This window comes from Alosa sapidissima, chromosome 1 (assembly GCF_018492685.1).
Source record: "Alosa sapidissima isolate fAloSap1 chromosome 1, fAloSap1.pri, whole genome shotgun sequence".
Classification (NCBI taxonomy): domain Eukaryota; kingdom Metazoa; phylum Chordata; class Actinopteri; order Clupeiformes; family Clupeidae; genus Alosa; species Alosa sapidissima.
The window spans coordinates 4,346,017-4,363,516 of NC_055957.1; the positions used below are offsets into that span (position 1 = coordinate 4,346,017).

The 17,500-nt window shown below is 47.0% G+C and overlaps 1 protein-coding gene across 1 annotated transcript in view; it reads right to left on the reverse strand.

Moving 5' to 3' along the window:
- Window positions 1–17,500, reverse strand: part of aqr (aquarius intron-binding spliceosomal factor) — a 97,642-nt gene that overhangs the window by 58,575 nt on the left and 21,567 nt on the right. Inside the window, 8 exon segments of the mRNA XM_042105144.1 lie at window positions 1,210–1,279; window positions 2,993–3,163; window positions 3,282–3,523; window positions 6,233–6,402; window positions 12,311–12,478; window positions 14,684–14,862; window positions 15,357–15,498; window positions 16,551–16,671. Of these exon segments, the coding sequence (XP_041961078.1) occupies window positions 1,210–1,279; window positions 2,993–3,163; window positions 3,282–3,523; window positions 6,233–6,402; window positions 12,311–12,478; window positions 14,684–14,862; window positions 15,357–15,498; window positions 16,551–16,671 (1,263 nt within the window).

The window sequence follows — 17,500 nt, forward strand, 5'->3', positions numbered from 1 at the left end:
GCAGCGAGCCGCTAGCTAACACCCGGCCAGCACTGCCAACTACACGTCAACAGCCGCCAAACACCAATCACCTCGCACCACTCTCCGTCAGCCACCCAATCAGCATCCAGCCCTCACTGTCAGCGACCAATCATCAGCCTGGAAGGAGTGCCACTCGTCTGCCACCTCTGGCGGGTCCCCTTCTTTCAGCACCATCACCGCAGGGGCATCTGAGAGCGCCATGGGGGTTTGGCAGGGGTAACAGACAGCACCCACCTAATTTGATGCCAACCCCCCCCCCCCCCTCCCCCGATGCCAACCATGCTGTTTAGCAGACAACAGGGCCCACTGACCTCCAGGGCGTGTACTTCCCCGACTCATTCTGTAGAGTGGCAGATATCACTGGCATGGCGTCAGAGAGCGCCAACAAACAAACCGCCTCTGCCTCACAATAACACACTCATTTAGCGAAGGCCTTGATGTGGGAGCGCTCCACGAATGGGAAGAGTGCCTATTTAACAAGTGTGTTGAAAAACAAGGGTACTAACACCGCTCGGCGGCCATCTTAGTCTCCTCATTGTAAAGTTTCTGCCTAGAATGACCTTTGACCCATTTTCATGATCACTGAGATAACTGGTGTATTCCATGGTGGAAATAACAGCCATATTAAGTCGAGTAAGACAGATGCATTCAGTCTTATGTTTTTAAATGATTCTATTTAATGTGCCGGTACTTTTTAAACTATTGCCCTTTTCCTCTTTTATTTACTATTTTTCTTTGTTTTTGTTTATGTGAAGCACATTGAATTAGCCCTGTGTATGAAACATGCCGTATAAATACACTTGCCTTGCCTACATGTCTATAACCGTGACCAGGACATGAGGGGACACTCCAGATAACCCAATGACTGACTTCAATAACAGCAGTTTTATGCCGCAGTGGTTGGGTTTATGGCTGAATCGACCAGCAGTGACAGCCAATTATGCACTGGAGAGCTTACAGTGGTCAGGTGGTGGTTTTATGGCTAAACTGAACATTACTGATTTGTGACCCAATCCAATGACAAATTGTTAATAACTGAACCAAACAGCAGGGATTTAATGACTTAATTAAACATTAACAACTCAAAGACTAAACTGAAGAGTGGGGATTTAGCACTGGTATGGCAGCAGAGAGTGCCTACATATATATCTGTGCTTTCTTATATCTGTGTGTGTGTGTGTGTCTTACCATGGTGAGTCCAGGCTGCATGCCGGCTCGGATGGCCTCGATCTGTGTGGGTGTGAAGGGGATGGTGTTCCTATAAACGCACAGCAAAGCGGCCATTAATATTTACAAAGCCTGATAAACACACACCGTTTAACACACCCGGCCCGAACAACCAGGCCCCCACCATCAACGCCACACACGGGCTGTCAGCTTTAATCCCCCCCCCCGCCAGGAAAGACCCCTCTGGGCGTATTAATGAACTTCCACATCAAAGGGCATCATAGGAGTCCAGTTCAAAGGTTTTCGGAGAGGAATCTGGTTGAATTACAGTGTTGTCTGACTAGAACAAGTTGATTGTCGGACTGTTGGGGCTGTTGGAGCGTTTAATCTGAGAAGCAGACCAGATGAAGCGTGCGAGCTGTGGAGCTTTGGAGTTTTGTAGCGGGGAGTGAGAAGCAGATGAGATAAGGCTAGCGAGCTTTGGAGTTTTGGAGCGGGGAGTGAGAAGCAGATGAGATAAGGCTAGCGAGCTTTGGAGTTTTGGAGCGGGGAGTGAGAAGCAGATGAGATAAGGCTAGCGAGCTTTGGAGTTTTGGAGCGGGGAGTGAGAAGCAGATGAGATAAGGCTAGCGAGCTGTGGAGTTTTGGAGCGGGGAGTGAGAAGCAGATGAGATAAGGCTAGCGAGCTGTGGAGTTTTGGAGCGGGGAGTGAGAATGACGAGACTAAGCGCTGGACAAAAACAAAGTTTTGTAGTCGGGGGGCGGACACTTTTGAAGGGTGGAGGGGTGTAAACAGGTTTAAGGAGAATGTGTGTGTGTGTGTGTGAGTGAGTGAGTGAGTGAGACGGAGAGAGAGAGAGAGAGAGAGAGAGAGAGAGAGAGAGAGAGAGAGAGAGAGAGAGAGAGAGAGAGAGAGAGAGAGAGAGAGAGAGAGAGAGAGAGAGAGTGTGTGTGTGTGTGTGTGTGTGTGTGTGTGTGTGTGTGTGTGTGTGTGTGTTTTGACACAATAGATTCAGCTCCTGTGGGTCAACTTTAGATGTGCCCTCCAGACAGCCTCCACCCCCCACCACAAACCAAAATACCCCCTCACCTGAGGGCTACATACTTATGTAAGCATGTTAAACCATGTGTGTGATTTTGTGTGTGCGCATGCAAGTGTTTGGTAGGCAACAAAAGGCAGGTGGTTGACTCTGTGCCTATGGCGATAGTGGAGTGTGATGGAAACTGACGAGGGGTATTGTGTGTGTGTGTATGCGTGTGTGTGTGTGTGCTGTGTGTACACATGTGCATGTTTATGTGTGTGTGTGTTTGGGAGAGCCATAGAGCTGAACCGGAGACAAACTTTGTGTTTGTAAACACAGACCTCACAAAAGATTGACCTCCAACCTTTCTCATTTTTGGGCTAGGGATACGCCTGCCTTCGGGACTGATCAGGGTGCCCAAGGGACTCAAGTATGGGGTCAGTTACTGGGGAGCAAATGTTCAGCTTTTGGAGCCCACATCTGCTCTAGTTAAATGAGGACTGATGAGTACTGAGCTAGTTCAACTGAGCATGATGGGGCTTACCATTAACATTTGGTTTGGTTGTTGTAGGGGTATGGTGCTTACCGTTCGGGCTGGTTATAGGGATATGATGGTGCTGACCGTTTGGGCTGGTTATAATGCTGGCTATAATGGTGATTACTGTTTGGGCTGGTTATAGGGATATGATGGTGCTGACCGTTTGGGCTGGTTATAATGGTGATTACCGTTTGGGCTGGTTATAATGGTGATTACCGTTTGGGCTGGTTATAATGGTGATTACCGTTTGGGCTGGTTATAGGGGTAAGGTCCACGGTTGGGGATGACATGAGGTTCCACCAGCAGAGTCTGATCTTCGTCCTTCCTCCGCTCCTCTTCCTCACTCTCATCCTGATCTGCCTTCCTCTTCTTCCCCTTCACTTCCTGTGACCTCTTGCTTTCCGGGAACGTGATTCTAAACAGGGAAAGAGATCACAGATGGGAGTTAAGCCAAGGAACCTGTTATTTCTGTTGGTGATGTGTGTGAAGAACTGCACCATCCCCCATCCCATCCTGACATTTGGCCAACTGACCTGAAGGGCGGAACCTGAAGAGCTGGGTCATCCACCGTGACCTTGACCTGGTGTTCAGGGAAACAGGCTTTGAGGTGGTCCAGGGACAGGAAGGTGTCATTGAAGTCTAGCGTGGGGATCTGATTGGGCATCTTGGAGTAGTGGGCGCTGCCTTGGTCGCCGTAACCAAGGATGATGTCGTGGAGCCAGTCAGGGACAACGCACTCGGTGTTCATCAGGTTCCGGATGGTCTCCAGCACAGCCTGTTCCACAAACAGAACACCATGAGATTCTGAGGCAGAACACAACGAGATTCCGAGACGGAACCAAGTAACCAAGACAAACAATCACGACATTCCACAAAGTTCCAACAGGCACAGCCAGTACACAGACAGACATGACCTCCAAATCCTCTCATCAGGGGGAAAACTAATCATTTTCATCTCTTCACTGATGATGTTGGGCAAAGAGCCTTTGAATACTTCAAAGAGATATATGAGCAAACCCTTCTTTTTTTGTTGCTCTTTTGAATGTTTTTAATGAGCATTCTGATTAATAACTGCACTTATGAGATTTTGCGTCAATACAGCAGACAACATGACTATGATGAATTCTGAATTATCTTAAAGCTTCATGCTAAACTGCATTGCAGGAACAAACCATTGTACTCTTACTTACACTATTACTAATTACAAACCATCTCACTCTTACTTATACTATAAGATAATATAACTATTATTTTGATGGTTTTATGCACAGCATCTTCAACAAATGTTCTTGAAACGTACTAGTGGCCCATTGTTACGTACTAGTGGGCCATTGTTACGTGCTAGTGGGCCATTGTTACGTGCTAGTGGTCTATTGTTACGTGCTAGTGGGCCATTGTTACGTGCTAGTGGGCCATTGTTATTAACTCTTCTTGTGGGATGAGGAGCTGTAGCTGCTGGTTGACTGGTGCTAATAAGGTAGAGAGGGAGAGCACTTCAACAAGATTTCCTCCCAAAGGAGCGGCAGTCTGAAGTGGCCGTCAAATTTTAATTTGGAGCCGACGGAGCTTGATAACCCCAGAAGTTACTAAGCAGCAGACTGCCACGTCTGACCGAGATAAGGCACGGCACGTCACGTCGCCGCGGAGATGGCAGGAAACTCCGATTCCAGCACCTGTGTGGTGCTTCAAGACAAGAAAAGACTAACTATATAAATAAATAAATTACTAAATAAATAAATAAAAACGCTCTGGTTTTGAGGATCTGTCCACCTCCATCACAGCATCATGAGGATCTCCCTGGGGCATTATTATCAGAGATTCACCAGAGACCCAACCCCTACTCAGCTGCGCACACACACACACACACACACACACACACACATGCACACACACACGCGCCTGTCTGCTATTATTAAAAAGGCTTCTCTGCTTATTTTAGACCAGGAGCCTTTGATCATCACCCCATCTTCAGGGATGGGCAGAAACCTGCATAGCAACATTGATGCAGAAACCGCTCACACACGCACGCACACACACACACACACACACACACACACGCACACGCACTAATGCAGAAACCTCTCACACACACACACACACACGCACGCACGCACGCACGCACGCACGCACGCACGCACGCACTAATGCAGAAACCTCTCACACACACACACACACACACACGCACGCACGCACTAATGCAGAAACCTCTCACACACACACACACGCACGCACGCACGCACGCACGCACGCACGCACGCGCACACACACACACACACACACACACACGCACGCACGCACGCACTAATGCAGAAACCTCTACACACACACACACGCACGCACGCACGCGCACACACACGCACGCACGCACTAATGCAGAAATCTCTACACACACACACACAAACACACACACACACACACACACAAACTAATGCAGAAACCTCTCACACACACACGCACACACGCACGCACGCACGCGCACACACACACACACACAAACTAATGCAGAAACCTCTCACACACACACACACACGTACGCACGCACGCAAACACTAATGCTGAAACCTCTCTTTGCTGACTGTTCAGAGTTTTAAACAGAAAGCGCCTCGTCAAGAACATTCTGGATATTACCCCCTCCGAGTGACTCCACATAGAAGGAGTCTAGTCAAGAACTACAGAGAGAGAGAGAGAGAGAGAGAGAGAGAGAGAGAGAACAAGTGAGGAGAGAGAGAGAGAGAGAACGAGTGAGAGAGAGAGAGTGTGTAAGAGAGCGAAAGAGAGAGAGAGAATATATAAATCAGCCTAAAAGACAGGACAAGGACAGCAGAGTGCAACCTGATCTGAATGTGTGTGTGTGTGTGTGTGTGTGTGGAGAGGTCAGTTCTTAAAGAGTGCAACCAGATCCGGTCATGCAGGCAGGTTCTGCTTATCTCAGTGAGAGAAATGTCTATGTGTGTGAGTGTTCAACAACTGTGCATCTCTTTCTGTGTGTGTGCGTATATGTGTGTGTGTGTATGTGTGTGTGTGTATATGTGTGTGTCTATGGGTAGCATCACAGCAGTGCAAGGTCACTCTTTGTGTGTCTGAGCCCCTTCAGCACAAGGTCGCTCAGAGGAGCACTTTGCTTCTGTGTGTGTGTGTGTGTGTGTGTGTGTGTGTGTGTGTTTTAGGGTGGGTGGAGGTGATGGCATCAGGAGCTTTGAGCTTGTGGCAATTCCCCTCAACAGCTCCCAGTCTCCTCTGAGCCACTTATGATTGATCACTCAAAGTGTGTGTGTGTGTGTGTGTGTGTGTGTGTGTGTGTGTGTGTGTGTGTGTGTGTGTGTGTGTGTGTGTGTGTGTGTGTGTGTAGTGTGTGTAGTGTGTGTGTAGTGTGTGTGTGTAGTGTGTGTGTGTAGTGTGTGCCCCCGCCCCCTTCCTAAGACAGGGAGCACATGCAGGATGTTTGGGGTGAAGAGGATCATGGGAAATGGCCTCCTGCTCCAACCTTGAAGTTGTTCTCCTTGGGCTTGCGTCGCATGATGATGTTGAAGGTCTCGTACGGGTCCTCCGCCCCAGTCTGGATGCTGTGGGTCATATCCTGCTGGTACTGGTTTGGGTCCAGCCAAACACGGAACGTTCTGGTGTCTCCCCTCAGCTTGGGCTTCGGGTCCGGACCTGAACATAAACACCAGAACCAACCGGGTAATCAGAACCTTATACCACCGCATGGATGAATTTCACACGAGTCATGCGTTCTATAGAACGTGTAATAACTGTAGGTTATTTGCACACATATGAAGTAGCTCCAGTTTTTTGGCTGTATTACACTTGTGTACTAGTTTGCTGAACTCGTTGTGAAGTTTAAATTAACTGTTACATTGCTTTAGAGCTGTAAAATAGACGTTTAGAACATACCAACATTGTAGCATATGACAGAGGTGGCTTTTAGCTAATTACATGGCAGTAGGCTAAATAAAATAGCGATGTTTCAAAGCTAAGGTTCATCAGAATCCTGGGATACACCCGCTTGACAACGGGAGAGATGGAACTAAAGACCATCCTCCTTTAAAGGTGTACTATGCAGGTTTAGGAACTAAAGACCATCCTCCTTTAAAGGTGTACTATGCAGGTTTAGGTATTTAAAGGTGTACTATGCAGGTTTAGGAACTAAAGACCATCCTCCTTTAAAGGTGTACTATGCAGGTTTAGGAACTAAAGACCATCCTCCTTTAAAGGTGTACTATGCAGGTTTAGGAACTAAAGACCATCCATTTAGAACTAGTAACGGCAGTTTGTCCTGCAAGTTGAGAAATGAGTTGATATGTGGCAGAAAGAAGCAGTTCTACAAACAAGAGAGTTTTAGTGATTAAAACGTTTAAATAAAACAGCAAATGAAAACACCGCAAGTGGCAACCGTGGTGTACGCGGGATAACGGACCCCACGGCATTCTGCTCACAGAAAGAAATGCACTTACAGGTGTAACGGCCCTCCACAAACGCGTCCGGCCTTTTTACCAGCTCGAACGTACATTTCTTTCTGTGAACCGAACGGCGTGTCGTCTATTATCCCTTACATGTCCTCATCATATCCACATCATATCAACAGTGACGATGGCAACACACACCAGTGCAACACACGTCTACTCCTGCTCTGGGCTGAGGCTCAACAGCGGCCTCAACAGCGCAACACACGTCTACTCCTGCTCTGGGCTGAGGCTCAACAGCGGCCTCAACAGCGCAACACACGTCTACTCCTGCTCTGGGCTGAGGCTCAACAGCGGCCTCAACAGCGCAACACACGTCTACTCCTGCTCTGGGCTGAGGCTCAACAGCGGCCTCAACAGCGCAACACACGTCTACTCCTGCTCTGGGCTGAGGCTCAACAGCGGCCTGAACGCGACTGTGGCCGTGGCGTACGGGGCCTGGCTGGGGAACCAGCACCGTACGCCGGCGACCCGGGTTCGATTCCCGCCCCGTGGTCCTTTCCGGATCCCACCCCGACTCTCTCTCTCTCCCACTCGCTTCCTGTCATTCTCCACTGTCCCGTCATTAAAGGAACCGTATGTAAGATTGTGGCCAAAACTGGTACTACAATCACTTTCAAATTACTGTAGATCGGTGTATCCCCTCCCCCTCCCCCCTGATTGGCAGAGCTGGCAACCCAGATGCCGAAACACTACTGACTTTGTGATTAGTAGATAGGTGGAGGGTGGCGCATCAGGCCAAAACACAACATGACAACATCAATTGAGGGCTGCAACTTCACTTTTTAAATGACAATATCCTGGCCGGACTACTGTTGTCAGTGATATAAGTATTTGAAATGAACATGATTTCTTAATGTCTAGTGACATATCAGGGCCATTTTATGATTAATTGAAATACATTTCTTACATACGGTTCCTTTAAAGGCATAAAAAAGGCCAAAAAATATACAGTGGCCAAGTGAGCTGGAACAAATTGCTTAAATCTTATGAGGGAATGTGAGAGCAGCCCTGCTGATGGGATGTGTGTGAGCCCCACGGAGGGCTGGTCCTCCCAGTGGACGCGTGGGACGGCCGCTCAGCTCACTTCTGTGAGGGACTTTCTGTGATCATTTATTTAGAGACGGGGGAATAGTCTAGTGGTAAGATCAGGGAGAAGCTGCAGGCAGTGGGGTTCTGGAAAAGGAACGGGATGCACAGACACACACACACACACTCAGAGTTGGTATTCAGAGCCACAGTCCTGTGGCAATCCTAGGAAAGCAGCCAAAACATGCTAAGCCCACCCGAGTCCTAACTCCAGATTAATGACACCCACTGTAGGATTCACACCTGTAACCGCACACACACGCACACACACACACACTTGAATTTCCCCTTGGGAATCAATAAAGTATCTATCTAGCCACACGCACACACACACACACACAGGGGTTTTAGTGTGACTCCCATAGAGGCGATTGGCCTTTCCTAAAGATTTAGTAGGAATGCGCCACACGGTTCTTCTCTGGGCCCTGCGTGTGTATGTGGGTGAAACCCTACTCTTGCGAGGTCCCCCACGGTCCACAGATGCCCCTTTTAAACCCCACTTCGCCATCCTGACCCGTCATGTGCCAACCTAAATCCACCCCCTCATCCATCTTATGCCACCCCAAATCCACTACCCACCACACACACACACACACCTCCAAATCCACTACCCACCACACACACACACACACACACACACACACAAACACACACACCTCCAAATCCAGTGTGTAGGTCAGGGTCCCAGAGCCACACCAGAGGTGTGTGTGTGGGAGAAAGGGGGTTGCAAATGTTGGCGTAATCCCCTGGTCGTTAGCGAGCCAGCCCAGGATGGCTTGTGCTGCGATGGACATGACTGGACACTGGTCCTGCTGGACTTCTTTTTCAGCTGCCAGCTTACCATGCATCCTATCACCCCACATCACAACACACACACACGCAAACCCTAAGCCATTAGTGTCATTTATACACCTGCTTGGTTGATTTTTCCACTGTCATGCATTCTTTAGAACGTGTAATAACTGTAGGTTAAGTAGTTCCAGTTTTTTGGCCGTATCACACTTGTATATTAGTTCGCCGAACTCGTTGTGAAATTTAAATGAACTGTCACATTGCACCAGAGCTGTAAAATACAGATGTTTAGAACATAGCAACATTGTAGCATATGACGGAGGTGGCTTTTAGCTTATTACATGGCAGTAGGCTAAGTAAAATAGCGATGTTTCAAAGCTAAGGTTCATCAGAATCCTGGGATACACCCGCTTGACAACGGGAGAGATGGAAAGGTGTACTATGCAGGTTTAGGTATTTTTGGCGAGTTTAGAGCTCCCTCTAGAGTTGCGATGTATTTATATATTACTCTGCTATTGTAAATAGCAAACTTCTCGCGACTTATCCCCCTGTACACAATGCAAATGTTTTTGTTGTAGAGGTGAAGGATTAACAACAGGCAAAAACTATCTCCAAAGAGCTATATCTACTGACAAGGTAATGTTTCAGATTCTCGCAAGTTTTGGCGGGGCGCCACTCTTGGAAGTTGCATGGTTGGTTTTCTCAGTAGGGAATCGCTACGTCTATGCTGTATAGCTATGCTAGGTGAACGATTTGCCTATTATAAGTTTGTTTACCATCAAAGGCTTCATAAAGGTGAAAATCTTGCATAGTGTACCTTTAACACACACATTTCTCTCTTCTCCTGTAACACACACACACTTAATTGTAACACACACAGCCCTCTCCTCTCCTTTATTATAACACACACTTGTGTAATTGTGTAACACACACAGCCCTCTCCTCTCATTTATGAGCACAGAGCCCAGAGCTTGAGGCCAGACAAGCCCTCCTTCAGAGAGGAGATGCAAGCTGAGGGGCTATTTATAAAACACATGATGAAATAGGTACCCTACTGTGTGTGTGTGTGTGTGTGTGTGTGTGTGTGTCTTAAAGAAGCTAGCTGTTATTCTCTCTCTCTCTCTCCCCCTCTCTTACACACACACACATAATACATTAAGCTACCAAACCACTCACATATGCACACTGCAGACACAAGCACATAAACAAGATGCAATATAATCAAAACACACACGCGCACACACACACACACAAACACATGTGCATGGACAAAGGAGGCACCATCCCATAAAATCATTAACACACACTCACACCAACACACACACATTCAGGCTGGTGGTCTCCTAATTGGAAGTGGTCTGACTGCACTGGTGAGACAGAATGAGGGTGATTACTCTGACACACCATTACTCTGGTAGAAGTGCGTTGTCTGCAAATTCAACTCCCCAACACACACACACACACACACGCACACACACACGCACACACACACGCACACACACACACACACACACACACACACACACACGCACACGCAAAAAAACAAACATGCAGACCTTCCACACTAAGTGAAAAAAATTAAACCCGACGTTTGCCAAACACAAACACAAACACAAACACAAACATAAATTGATGGAATGTGATGTCTACAATTCCGTTTGTTTGTTTGTATCTGATTTGTTGAGGTAAACAAACAGCAGGAGAGGGTGAAGATGAAGGGAGCCCTGGCAGCCTGCAAGGGCTGCTGCAGGGGCTACATCTGACCAAGCTGATCACCTCTATTGATCTGAGCAGTATTGATCGACAGGAGGACTGGGGGGCCACATCCTTCCTGCCTGCCTACAGTCTCACCTAGCGTTCATGGGCATCGGAAAAACCTTTTTCACAGTGAAAACGTCATCATTCACGTCAGGTAATGTGTGACTCAGAGGACGGAAACTGGGGCTAGATTTTACTAACAGAGTTGCCCAGTTAGTGACTTTGTTTGTAGATAGATAGATAGATAGATAGATAGATAGATAGATAGATAGATAGATAGATAGATAATCCTTTATTGATCCCTAGGGGAAATTCAAGTTGTAGTTCGTTTGTAGTCCATGTGGCCTTTCATGTCCAACAGTTTAAATGTGAACTTGGGAATTTGCCATTTTTGTCACTTGAAAGCTGCATATCTTTCTTTCACGAGCATCTTACACTATATTTTCAGCAAACACAGTTGTTTATTTAGGATTAGTGAGCCTATGTTTTAACCTTTGTTGTGGTATCCGTGTTTGTCACACATTCCGACGGCAAAGCACATGAACACTCGCTGTGGGAAAAACAAAGTGATCACCTGTCATTCCCAGGTGCCATGATGTCACTTCCTCAGGAGACGGTATTCCTGCACGAGACACCACTCAAGCATCACACACACATGCCAGACTACCATGTGATGAGAAATCAAAAATCCTTGATTTCTGTTCCGTTTCAACCCTCTCTGGTAAAATTTCACTAACTCAAGATTCTGATAACATCCTAGCAACACCCTGGATACCGTCCTTTAGCAACATCCTGGATACCGTCTCCTAGCAACATCCTGGATCTTAAGTTGGTGAAATTTCACCATGTGATGGGTTTTCCGAGATCACATGTCAACAATGTGAAACTGGAAATGGTCGTCACTAATGACACACGCCACATGTAGGTAGAGACATTTTACTACTTAAAGCTGCAGTTGGCAAGATTTTTTTTTGTTGATCATATTCACTGAAACCGACTCTATGCTCCGACAGAACAATATAAATCAGCCGGTTTTAGAAAAAAACGCACTTCTACCTCCACCTAGAGCCTGTTATTTTTTTTGCAAAAATCCACAGCTCCCGGTTCTTCTGGTCCAATCAGAGCAGGGCTGTGTAAGATCTGACTGTCAATCACAGTCTGGTGTGCACTGACGAGCACAAACTCGATGAGAGGGTGCTCGGTGGTAGTGGGGGAGGGGCATGAGAGTTATAAACATTAAACATTTTGGCTAAGTCCCCTCAATCTGTCAGACTTGCCAACTGCAGCTTTAATTGTTTTGGTGAGACTCTGTGGGTTTAAAGACTGAATTCGGTCTGCAGCGTTGTACATTCAGATTTCACATAGTCTCAGCGTGGACATCAGTGCGGAAATGGTACTCAGGCACACAGTCTACAGTGTCTGCTCACATCATACACCAACAGTCTACAGAGCCTGCTTACCTTCCTCGATGACGCGGCCCTTGTCGTCTAGCATGCCCTGCACCTCGCAGCCACGCACATACACCAGGCCCACCTGGTCCACGAACGGCTGGCGCCGGTCGAAGCGTGTGCCGTACGGCAGCATGGGCCGCACAGTCACCAGGAAGCACACGTCGTGCTTACGCAGGCCTGAGGATAAGAAGAGATTAGGGAAGAGAGGGGGAGAGAGAGAGGGGGAGACAGAGAGGGGGAGGAGAGAGGAGGAGAGGAAGGAGAGAGGGAGGAGAGGGGGAGAGAGAGAAGAGGGAGGAAGGGGGGAGAAAAGAGAGAGAGAAGGAGGAAAGCAAGAGGAAGTAGGGGGGGAAGTAAAGGGATGGTAAGAGAGGATAGGAAAGTAGAAGAGGAGGAGAGGAGGAGAAAAAAGAAAATAGGGTTACACCTTTGCTCAAGAAAATAGTCCTGTCTCCATTCAGCTGATAAGCACAACTATAGTCCTGTCTCCCTTCAGCTGATAAGCACAACTATAGTCCTGTCTCCATTCAGCTGATAAGCACAACTATAGTCCTGTCTCCATTCAGCTGATAAGCACAACTATAGTCCTGTCTCCCTTCAGCTGATAAGCACAACTATAGTCCTGTCTCCCTTCCATTCAGCTGATAAGGACAACTGTAGTCCTGTCTCCATTCAGCTGATAAGCACAACTATAGTCCTGTCTCCCTTCAGCTGATAAGCACAACTATAGTCCTGTCTCCCTTCAGCTGATAAGCACAACTATAGTCCTGTCTCCCTTCCTTGTTAAGGGTTCTTGAGAGAGAGGTGTTCAAGCGAGTTTCTGATTTCCCATCTCAGAACAACTTACTTCACCCTAGGCAGTCTGATTTCAAGAGGCCATCCTACCAAAACAGCTCTTTTATCTGTGACTGAAGCCCTTTTATCTGTGACTGACTGAAGCACTGAAAGTAGCTAAAGCCTCTGCTCAGTCATCAGTATTAATTTTACTGCAGTGTTGTTGAAACGGTTGCCTTTCTCCTCTGTACACTATTTGAGCCAGGAACTCCATAGGATGCATCCTACCTCAAAGGACATTCATTTAGTGTGTCTTAGCAAGAGCAAATATCAGTCTCATGATCTCACCACAGGTGTACCTCAGGGATCAGTACTTAGGACACTTCTATTTTCCATTTATATGGATTTCTGCTCGCCTCAGGAATATTTCTGTCTGGAGGAACAATCAACACCTGCAGCTAGGGATGTAACGGTATGAAAATTTAACCTCACGCTCATAGTGACCAAAATGATCATGGTTTTCGGTATTATCGCGGTATAAAAAGACGCAGAGTGGCTACATGTACACGTTTGGGGTGAAAATGTTCCACCTTTTAAAATCAGGTGTAACCTAATCCGAATCGCAGTTAAATCCATGAACACAGAATCAGTGGGGTACCAGTTTTTTTTTCATTGTACCAGGCCTACTGTATGTCAAAAGCAGGCTCAGATGAAGCTAGGAAGGATTAAACACACGGTTTCCACACCGTGGTAACGAACTGGGATAATTAGGATATTTGTAATGAAAACGGTAATTGTTATCATCAACATTTTTATCGCAGTTTACCATTATACCGGTAATCGTTCCATCCCTACCTTCAGCTCAATCTGTTCAAAACTGAGCTTCTGGTATTCCCAGCTAATAAAGCTATTCCCCAACAGAGAACCATCCAGCTTGGCCTGAGAGATCAGTCAAGATTAGTTTCCTCTATGATTCCCCATGGTCGGGATGATTTACCTAATGCTCTTTGTTCTAGAGATAAATTTGAGGTCTTTGCGGTCAAAAAATGTTTAAATCTGTTTGCCTTGTTTCTAACCAATTAATTTCCCTTAGAGAGTCGCAGTTTGTATATATGTTTATGCTAACTTGCCATCATTCTGTTAACTCCATTTAGTCTATTAACAATTGGTACTTTTTAAGTGTCTGTTAAAAACCATATACATATACATAAACATAAACATACTATAATTACCAATAGATAGCAAAAGGCGCAAGAAAGAGAAGGTCCAGTCAGGGCAAAGCGACATAAAAGGAAGATACACCAAGGAGAGACCTGATTCAGCCATTACATGAACCCACTGCAGCAGGGACTGTATAGGCACAGCAGATCATGCCCCTTACCAGAAATTCTACAACCCTATTAACCCCCGGGGTCGAACGGATGCCTTTTCACTGAACAATAAAGCCCACACCGTCCAGGCAGATTGGAGTGATACATCCCAGGAGAGGTCAAGGATGAGGTGAGGGCAGGAATCTTCTCCAGGAATAACAAGGTTTCCACGGTTTACAGGGCTGCTTGCAGCTCATTCCCTGCTTTCACAGAGAGGTGCATGATTGGAAGGACTCACCCTCCCACTCGTTCTTGATTTGGTCACGCACGTTGAGGTTGATCGTGATGTCGGCGCGGACGCGTGCGGGCCAGTTCTCGCCGATGTTGGGCTTGGCCACCTCTACGATGGAGAACGACATGATGGTCTGCGCCATACGAGCCCAGCCGCCAAATACCACACCGCCATACTCGGACTGCCTGCACACACACACACACACACACACAAATTAAATGTTATATCACTGTTAGTTACCGTATTTTCCGGACTATAAGTCGCACCGGAGTATAAGTCGCACCAGTCAAAAAATGTGTCATGAAGAGGAAAAAAACATATATATAAATATATATGTTGCACCTGAGTCGCAGGACCAGCCAAACTATGAAAAAAAAGTGTGACTTATAGTCCGGAAAATACGGTACTTTACAGCCCATATGTAAAACCTTTTGAATGACCAATGAGTTGCGCCCCATAAATGCACTTGACTTGTTTTGCTAATTCATTGCCTACTGAAACCTGTTATGTTTCATTTATATTTCTGTCATTTATGTGTAATTGTTTGGTTTCCCCTCCCATTAATAAATATAGACTTTATAATTAAATCATAGAGTGGACACTGTAAATTGTCCATGCAGTTTAGTGTGTGTGTGTGTGCGCAATAAGAGTAATTCAATCTCAGTTGCTGATGGCATACCATGGCTTCATCCTGGACACCACGTCCTCGATGTCCTGTCTGATCTCGTAAGTGGACTCCAGGCGGAACAGGTTGAAGTTCCGTAGCAGGTAGTCATGGAGAGTCAGGAACTGCAGGTTCAGCTTCGGCAGAGCTAAGCAACCTGGACACATGCAAACGCGTGCATAAACACACACACAAATAAATAAATAAATAAATAAATATGCCTCCTTATGCCAACAACATGTCCTCACACATGTATACACTCAAAAATACCCCCACACACACACTTGGTTTTTCCATCAGGCTCCTACAGCATGAATGAGGGCTTGAGTAGGACCACACACACACACACACTCCACTCTCCACACACACACGCACAATCTCCACTCTCCACACACACACACACACCATGAATTAGGGCTTGAGCAGGACTGTGCTTTAGTAGCAGGGCGGGCGTGCTGTGCCTTATTGGCCATCAAAGTTGAATTTAAACAGGATCTCTGGCAGCACTGCTCCTCTACACGCTCACACACACTCCACACACTCTCTCACACACACACACACACACTCACACACACTCCACACACTCCACACACTTACTCTCACACACACTCCCCTCTCCACACACACACACACTCCACTCTCCACACTCACGCGCACACGCACACACACTCACACACACGGTGGCTTAAATGGAGCCAGGGTGTCAGTGGCGCAGCACAGTTTTAGCCCGATAAGGATCTGCCTCTCGAAACCTGAAAGAGGATGAATGAGAGACTTTGTGTGTGCGTGTGTATATGTGCGTGTGTGTTCTTACATGGTCTGGATCTGAATGTGTAATCCTGGTGGTGTGTGTGTGTGTGTGTGTGTGCATGTGCACGTGTGTTTGTGTGTATTCTTAGAGAAATATTCCAGACCTGAACGTGCAGTTCTTGTGCTGTGTGTGTCTGTGTGTGTGTGTGTGTGTGTGCGTGTGTGTGCGCGTGTGTATTCTTACATGGTCTGGATCTGAATGTGTAATCCTGGTGGTGTGTGTGTGTGCATTTGCACGTGTGTTTGTGTGTATTCTTAGAGAGATGTTCTGGACCTGAACGTGCAGTTCTTGTGCTGTGTGTGTCTGTGTGTGTCTGTGTCTGTGTGTGTCTGTGCGTTGAGTGCATCTGTTCACATTCCCAGCAGAGTGGTTAAAGTGACTTTGGGGTCCCCACCCACCTTCCCCAGAGTAGTACTCAGTGGGTACGATGTTCTCATCCCAGATAATCTTCTCCGTCGGGTACAAGGGCATCTGGTTGAGCTGCTCAATCTGGGAGATCCTCCGCTCGTGGCGCGACACCTGTGTGTGTGTGTGTGCGTGTGCGTGTTGGAGAGAAAAGGGGTTGAAACTGGGTTACCAAATGCCTGTTCTCGTATCACCAGGACACCCATCCAACCCAAACACCTTGTCCAAAAAGCACGTTCACCAATCAAAGGCTTATCCTTCTGCTCCAGAAGTACCGCTACACCAATCCCTCGTCACCCGGGGCAACCCTGGACGGCCATGTGCTCGCCGCACTCTAAAGTAGGCCACGCGGCGCGGGCCTGATGCTCCAGTCCATTCTCATCAGGTGAAAGCCATAATCAGGGCTTTTGTTTTGTTTGTCATTATCACAGTTGTGTTTGGGGCCGAAATGCAAGCAGGTCATCTCTGGGACAGAGTGTGTGTGTGTGTGTGTTTTGTGTGTCATTATCACAGTTGTGTTTGGGGTTTGGGGCGGAAATGCTGACAGCTGGAAGGGAAGATGATGTGTGTTGGGAGGGCATGTCAGACGACACCCGGGGTATGCAAAGACACGAGAACACGCACGCACACACAAACACACTCACACAAACAATACTAACACAACACAGACACAATACAAACACACTACACAAATACAGTATATACTCACTACACACACACTCCCTACACACACTGCTTTCTGCTGCCTTCTCTCTTCCACACTAAGATCCCTTCTAATGAGTAGCTATAGGCCTTTTCATGACCTCGTACACAAGGCTTATACTACTCCATAACTTCACTGAATAGAAAACATTATGGCAACATGCACGCACTCACACAAGGCTCTGGGTTATGGAGTCATGCAGACACATGTAACACAGAACATTCACTGAAAGGACAGTAT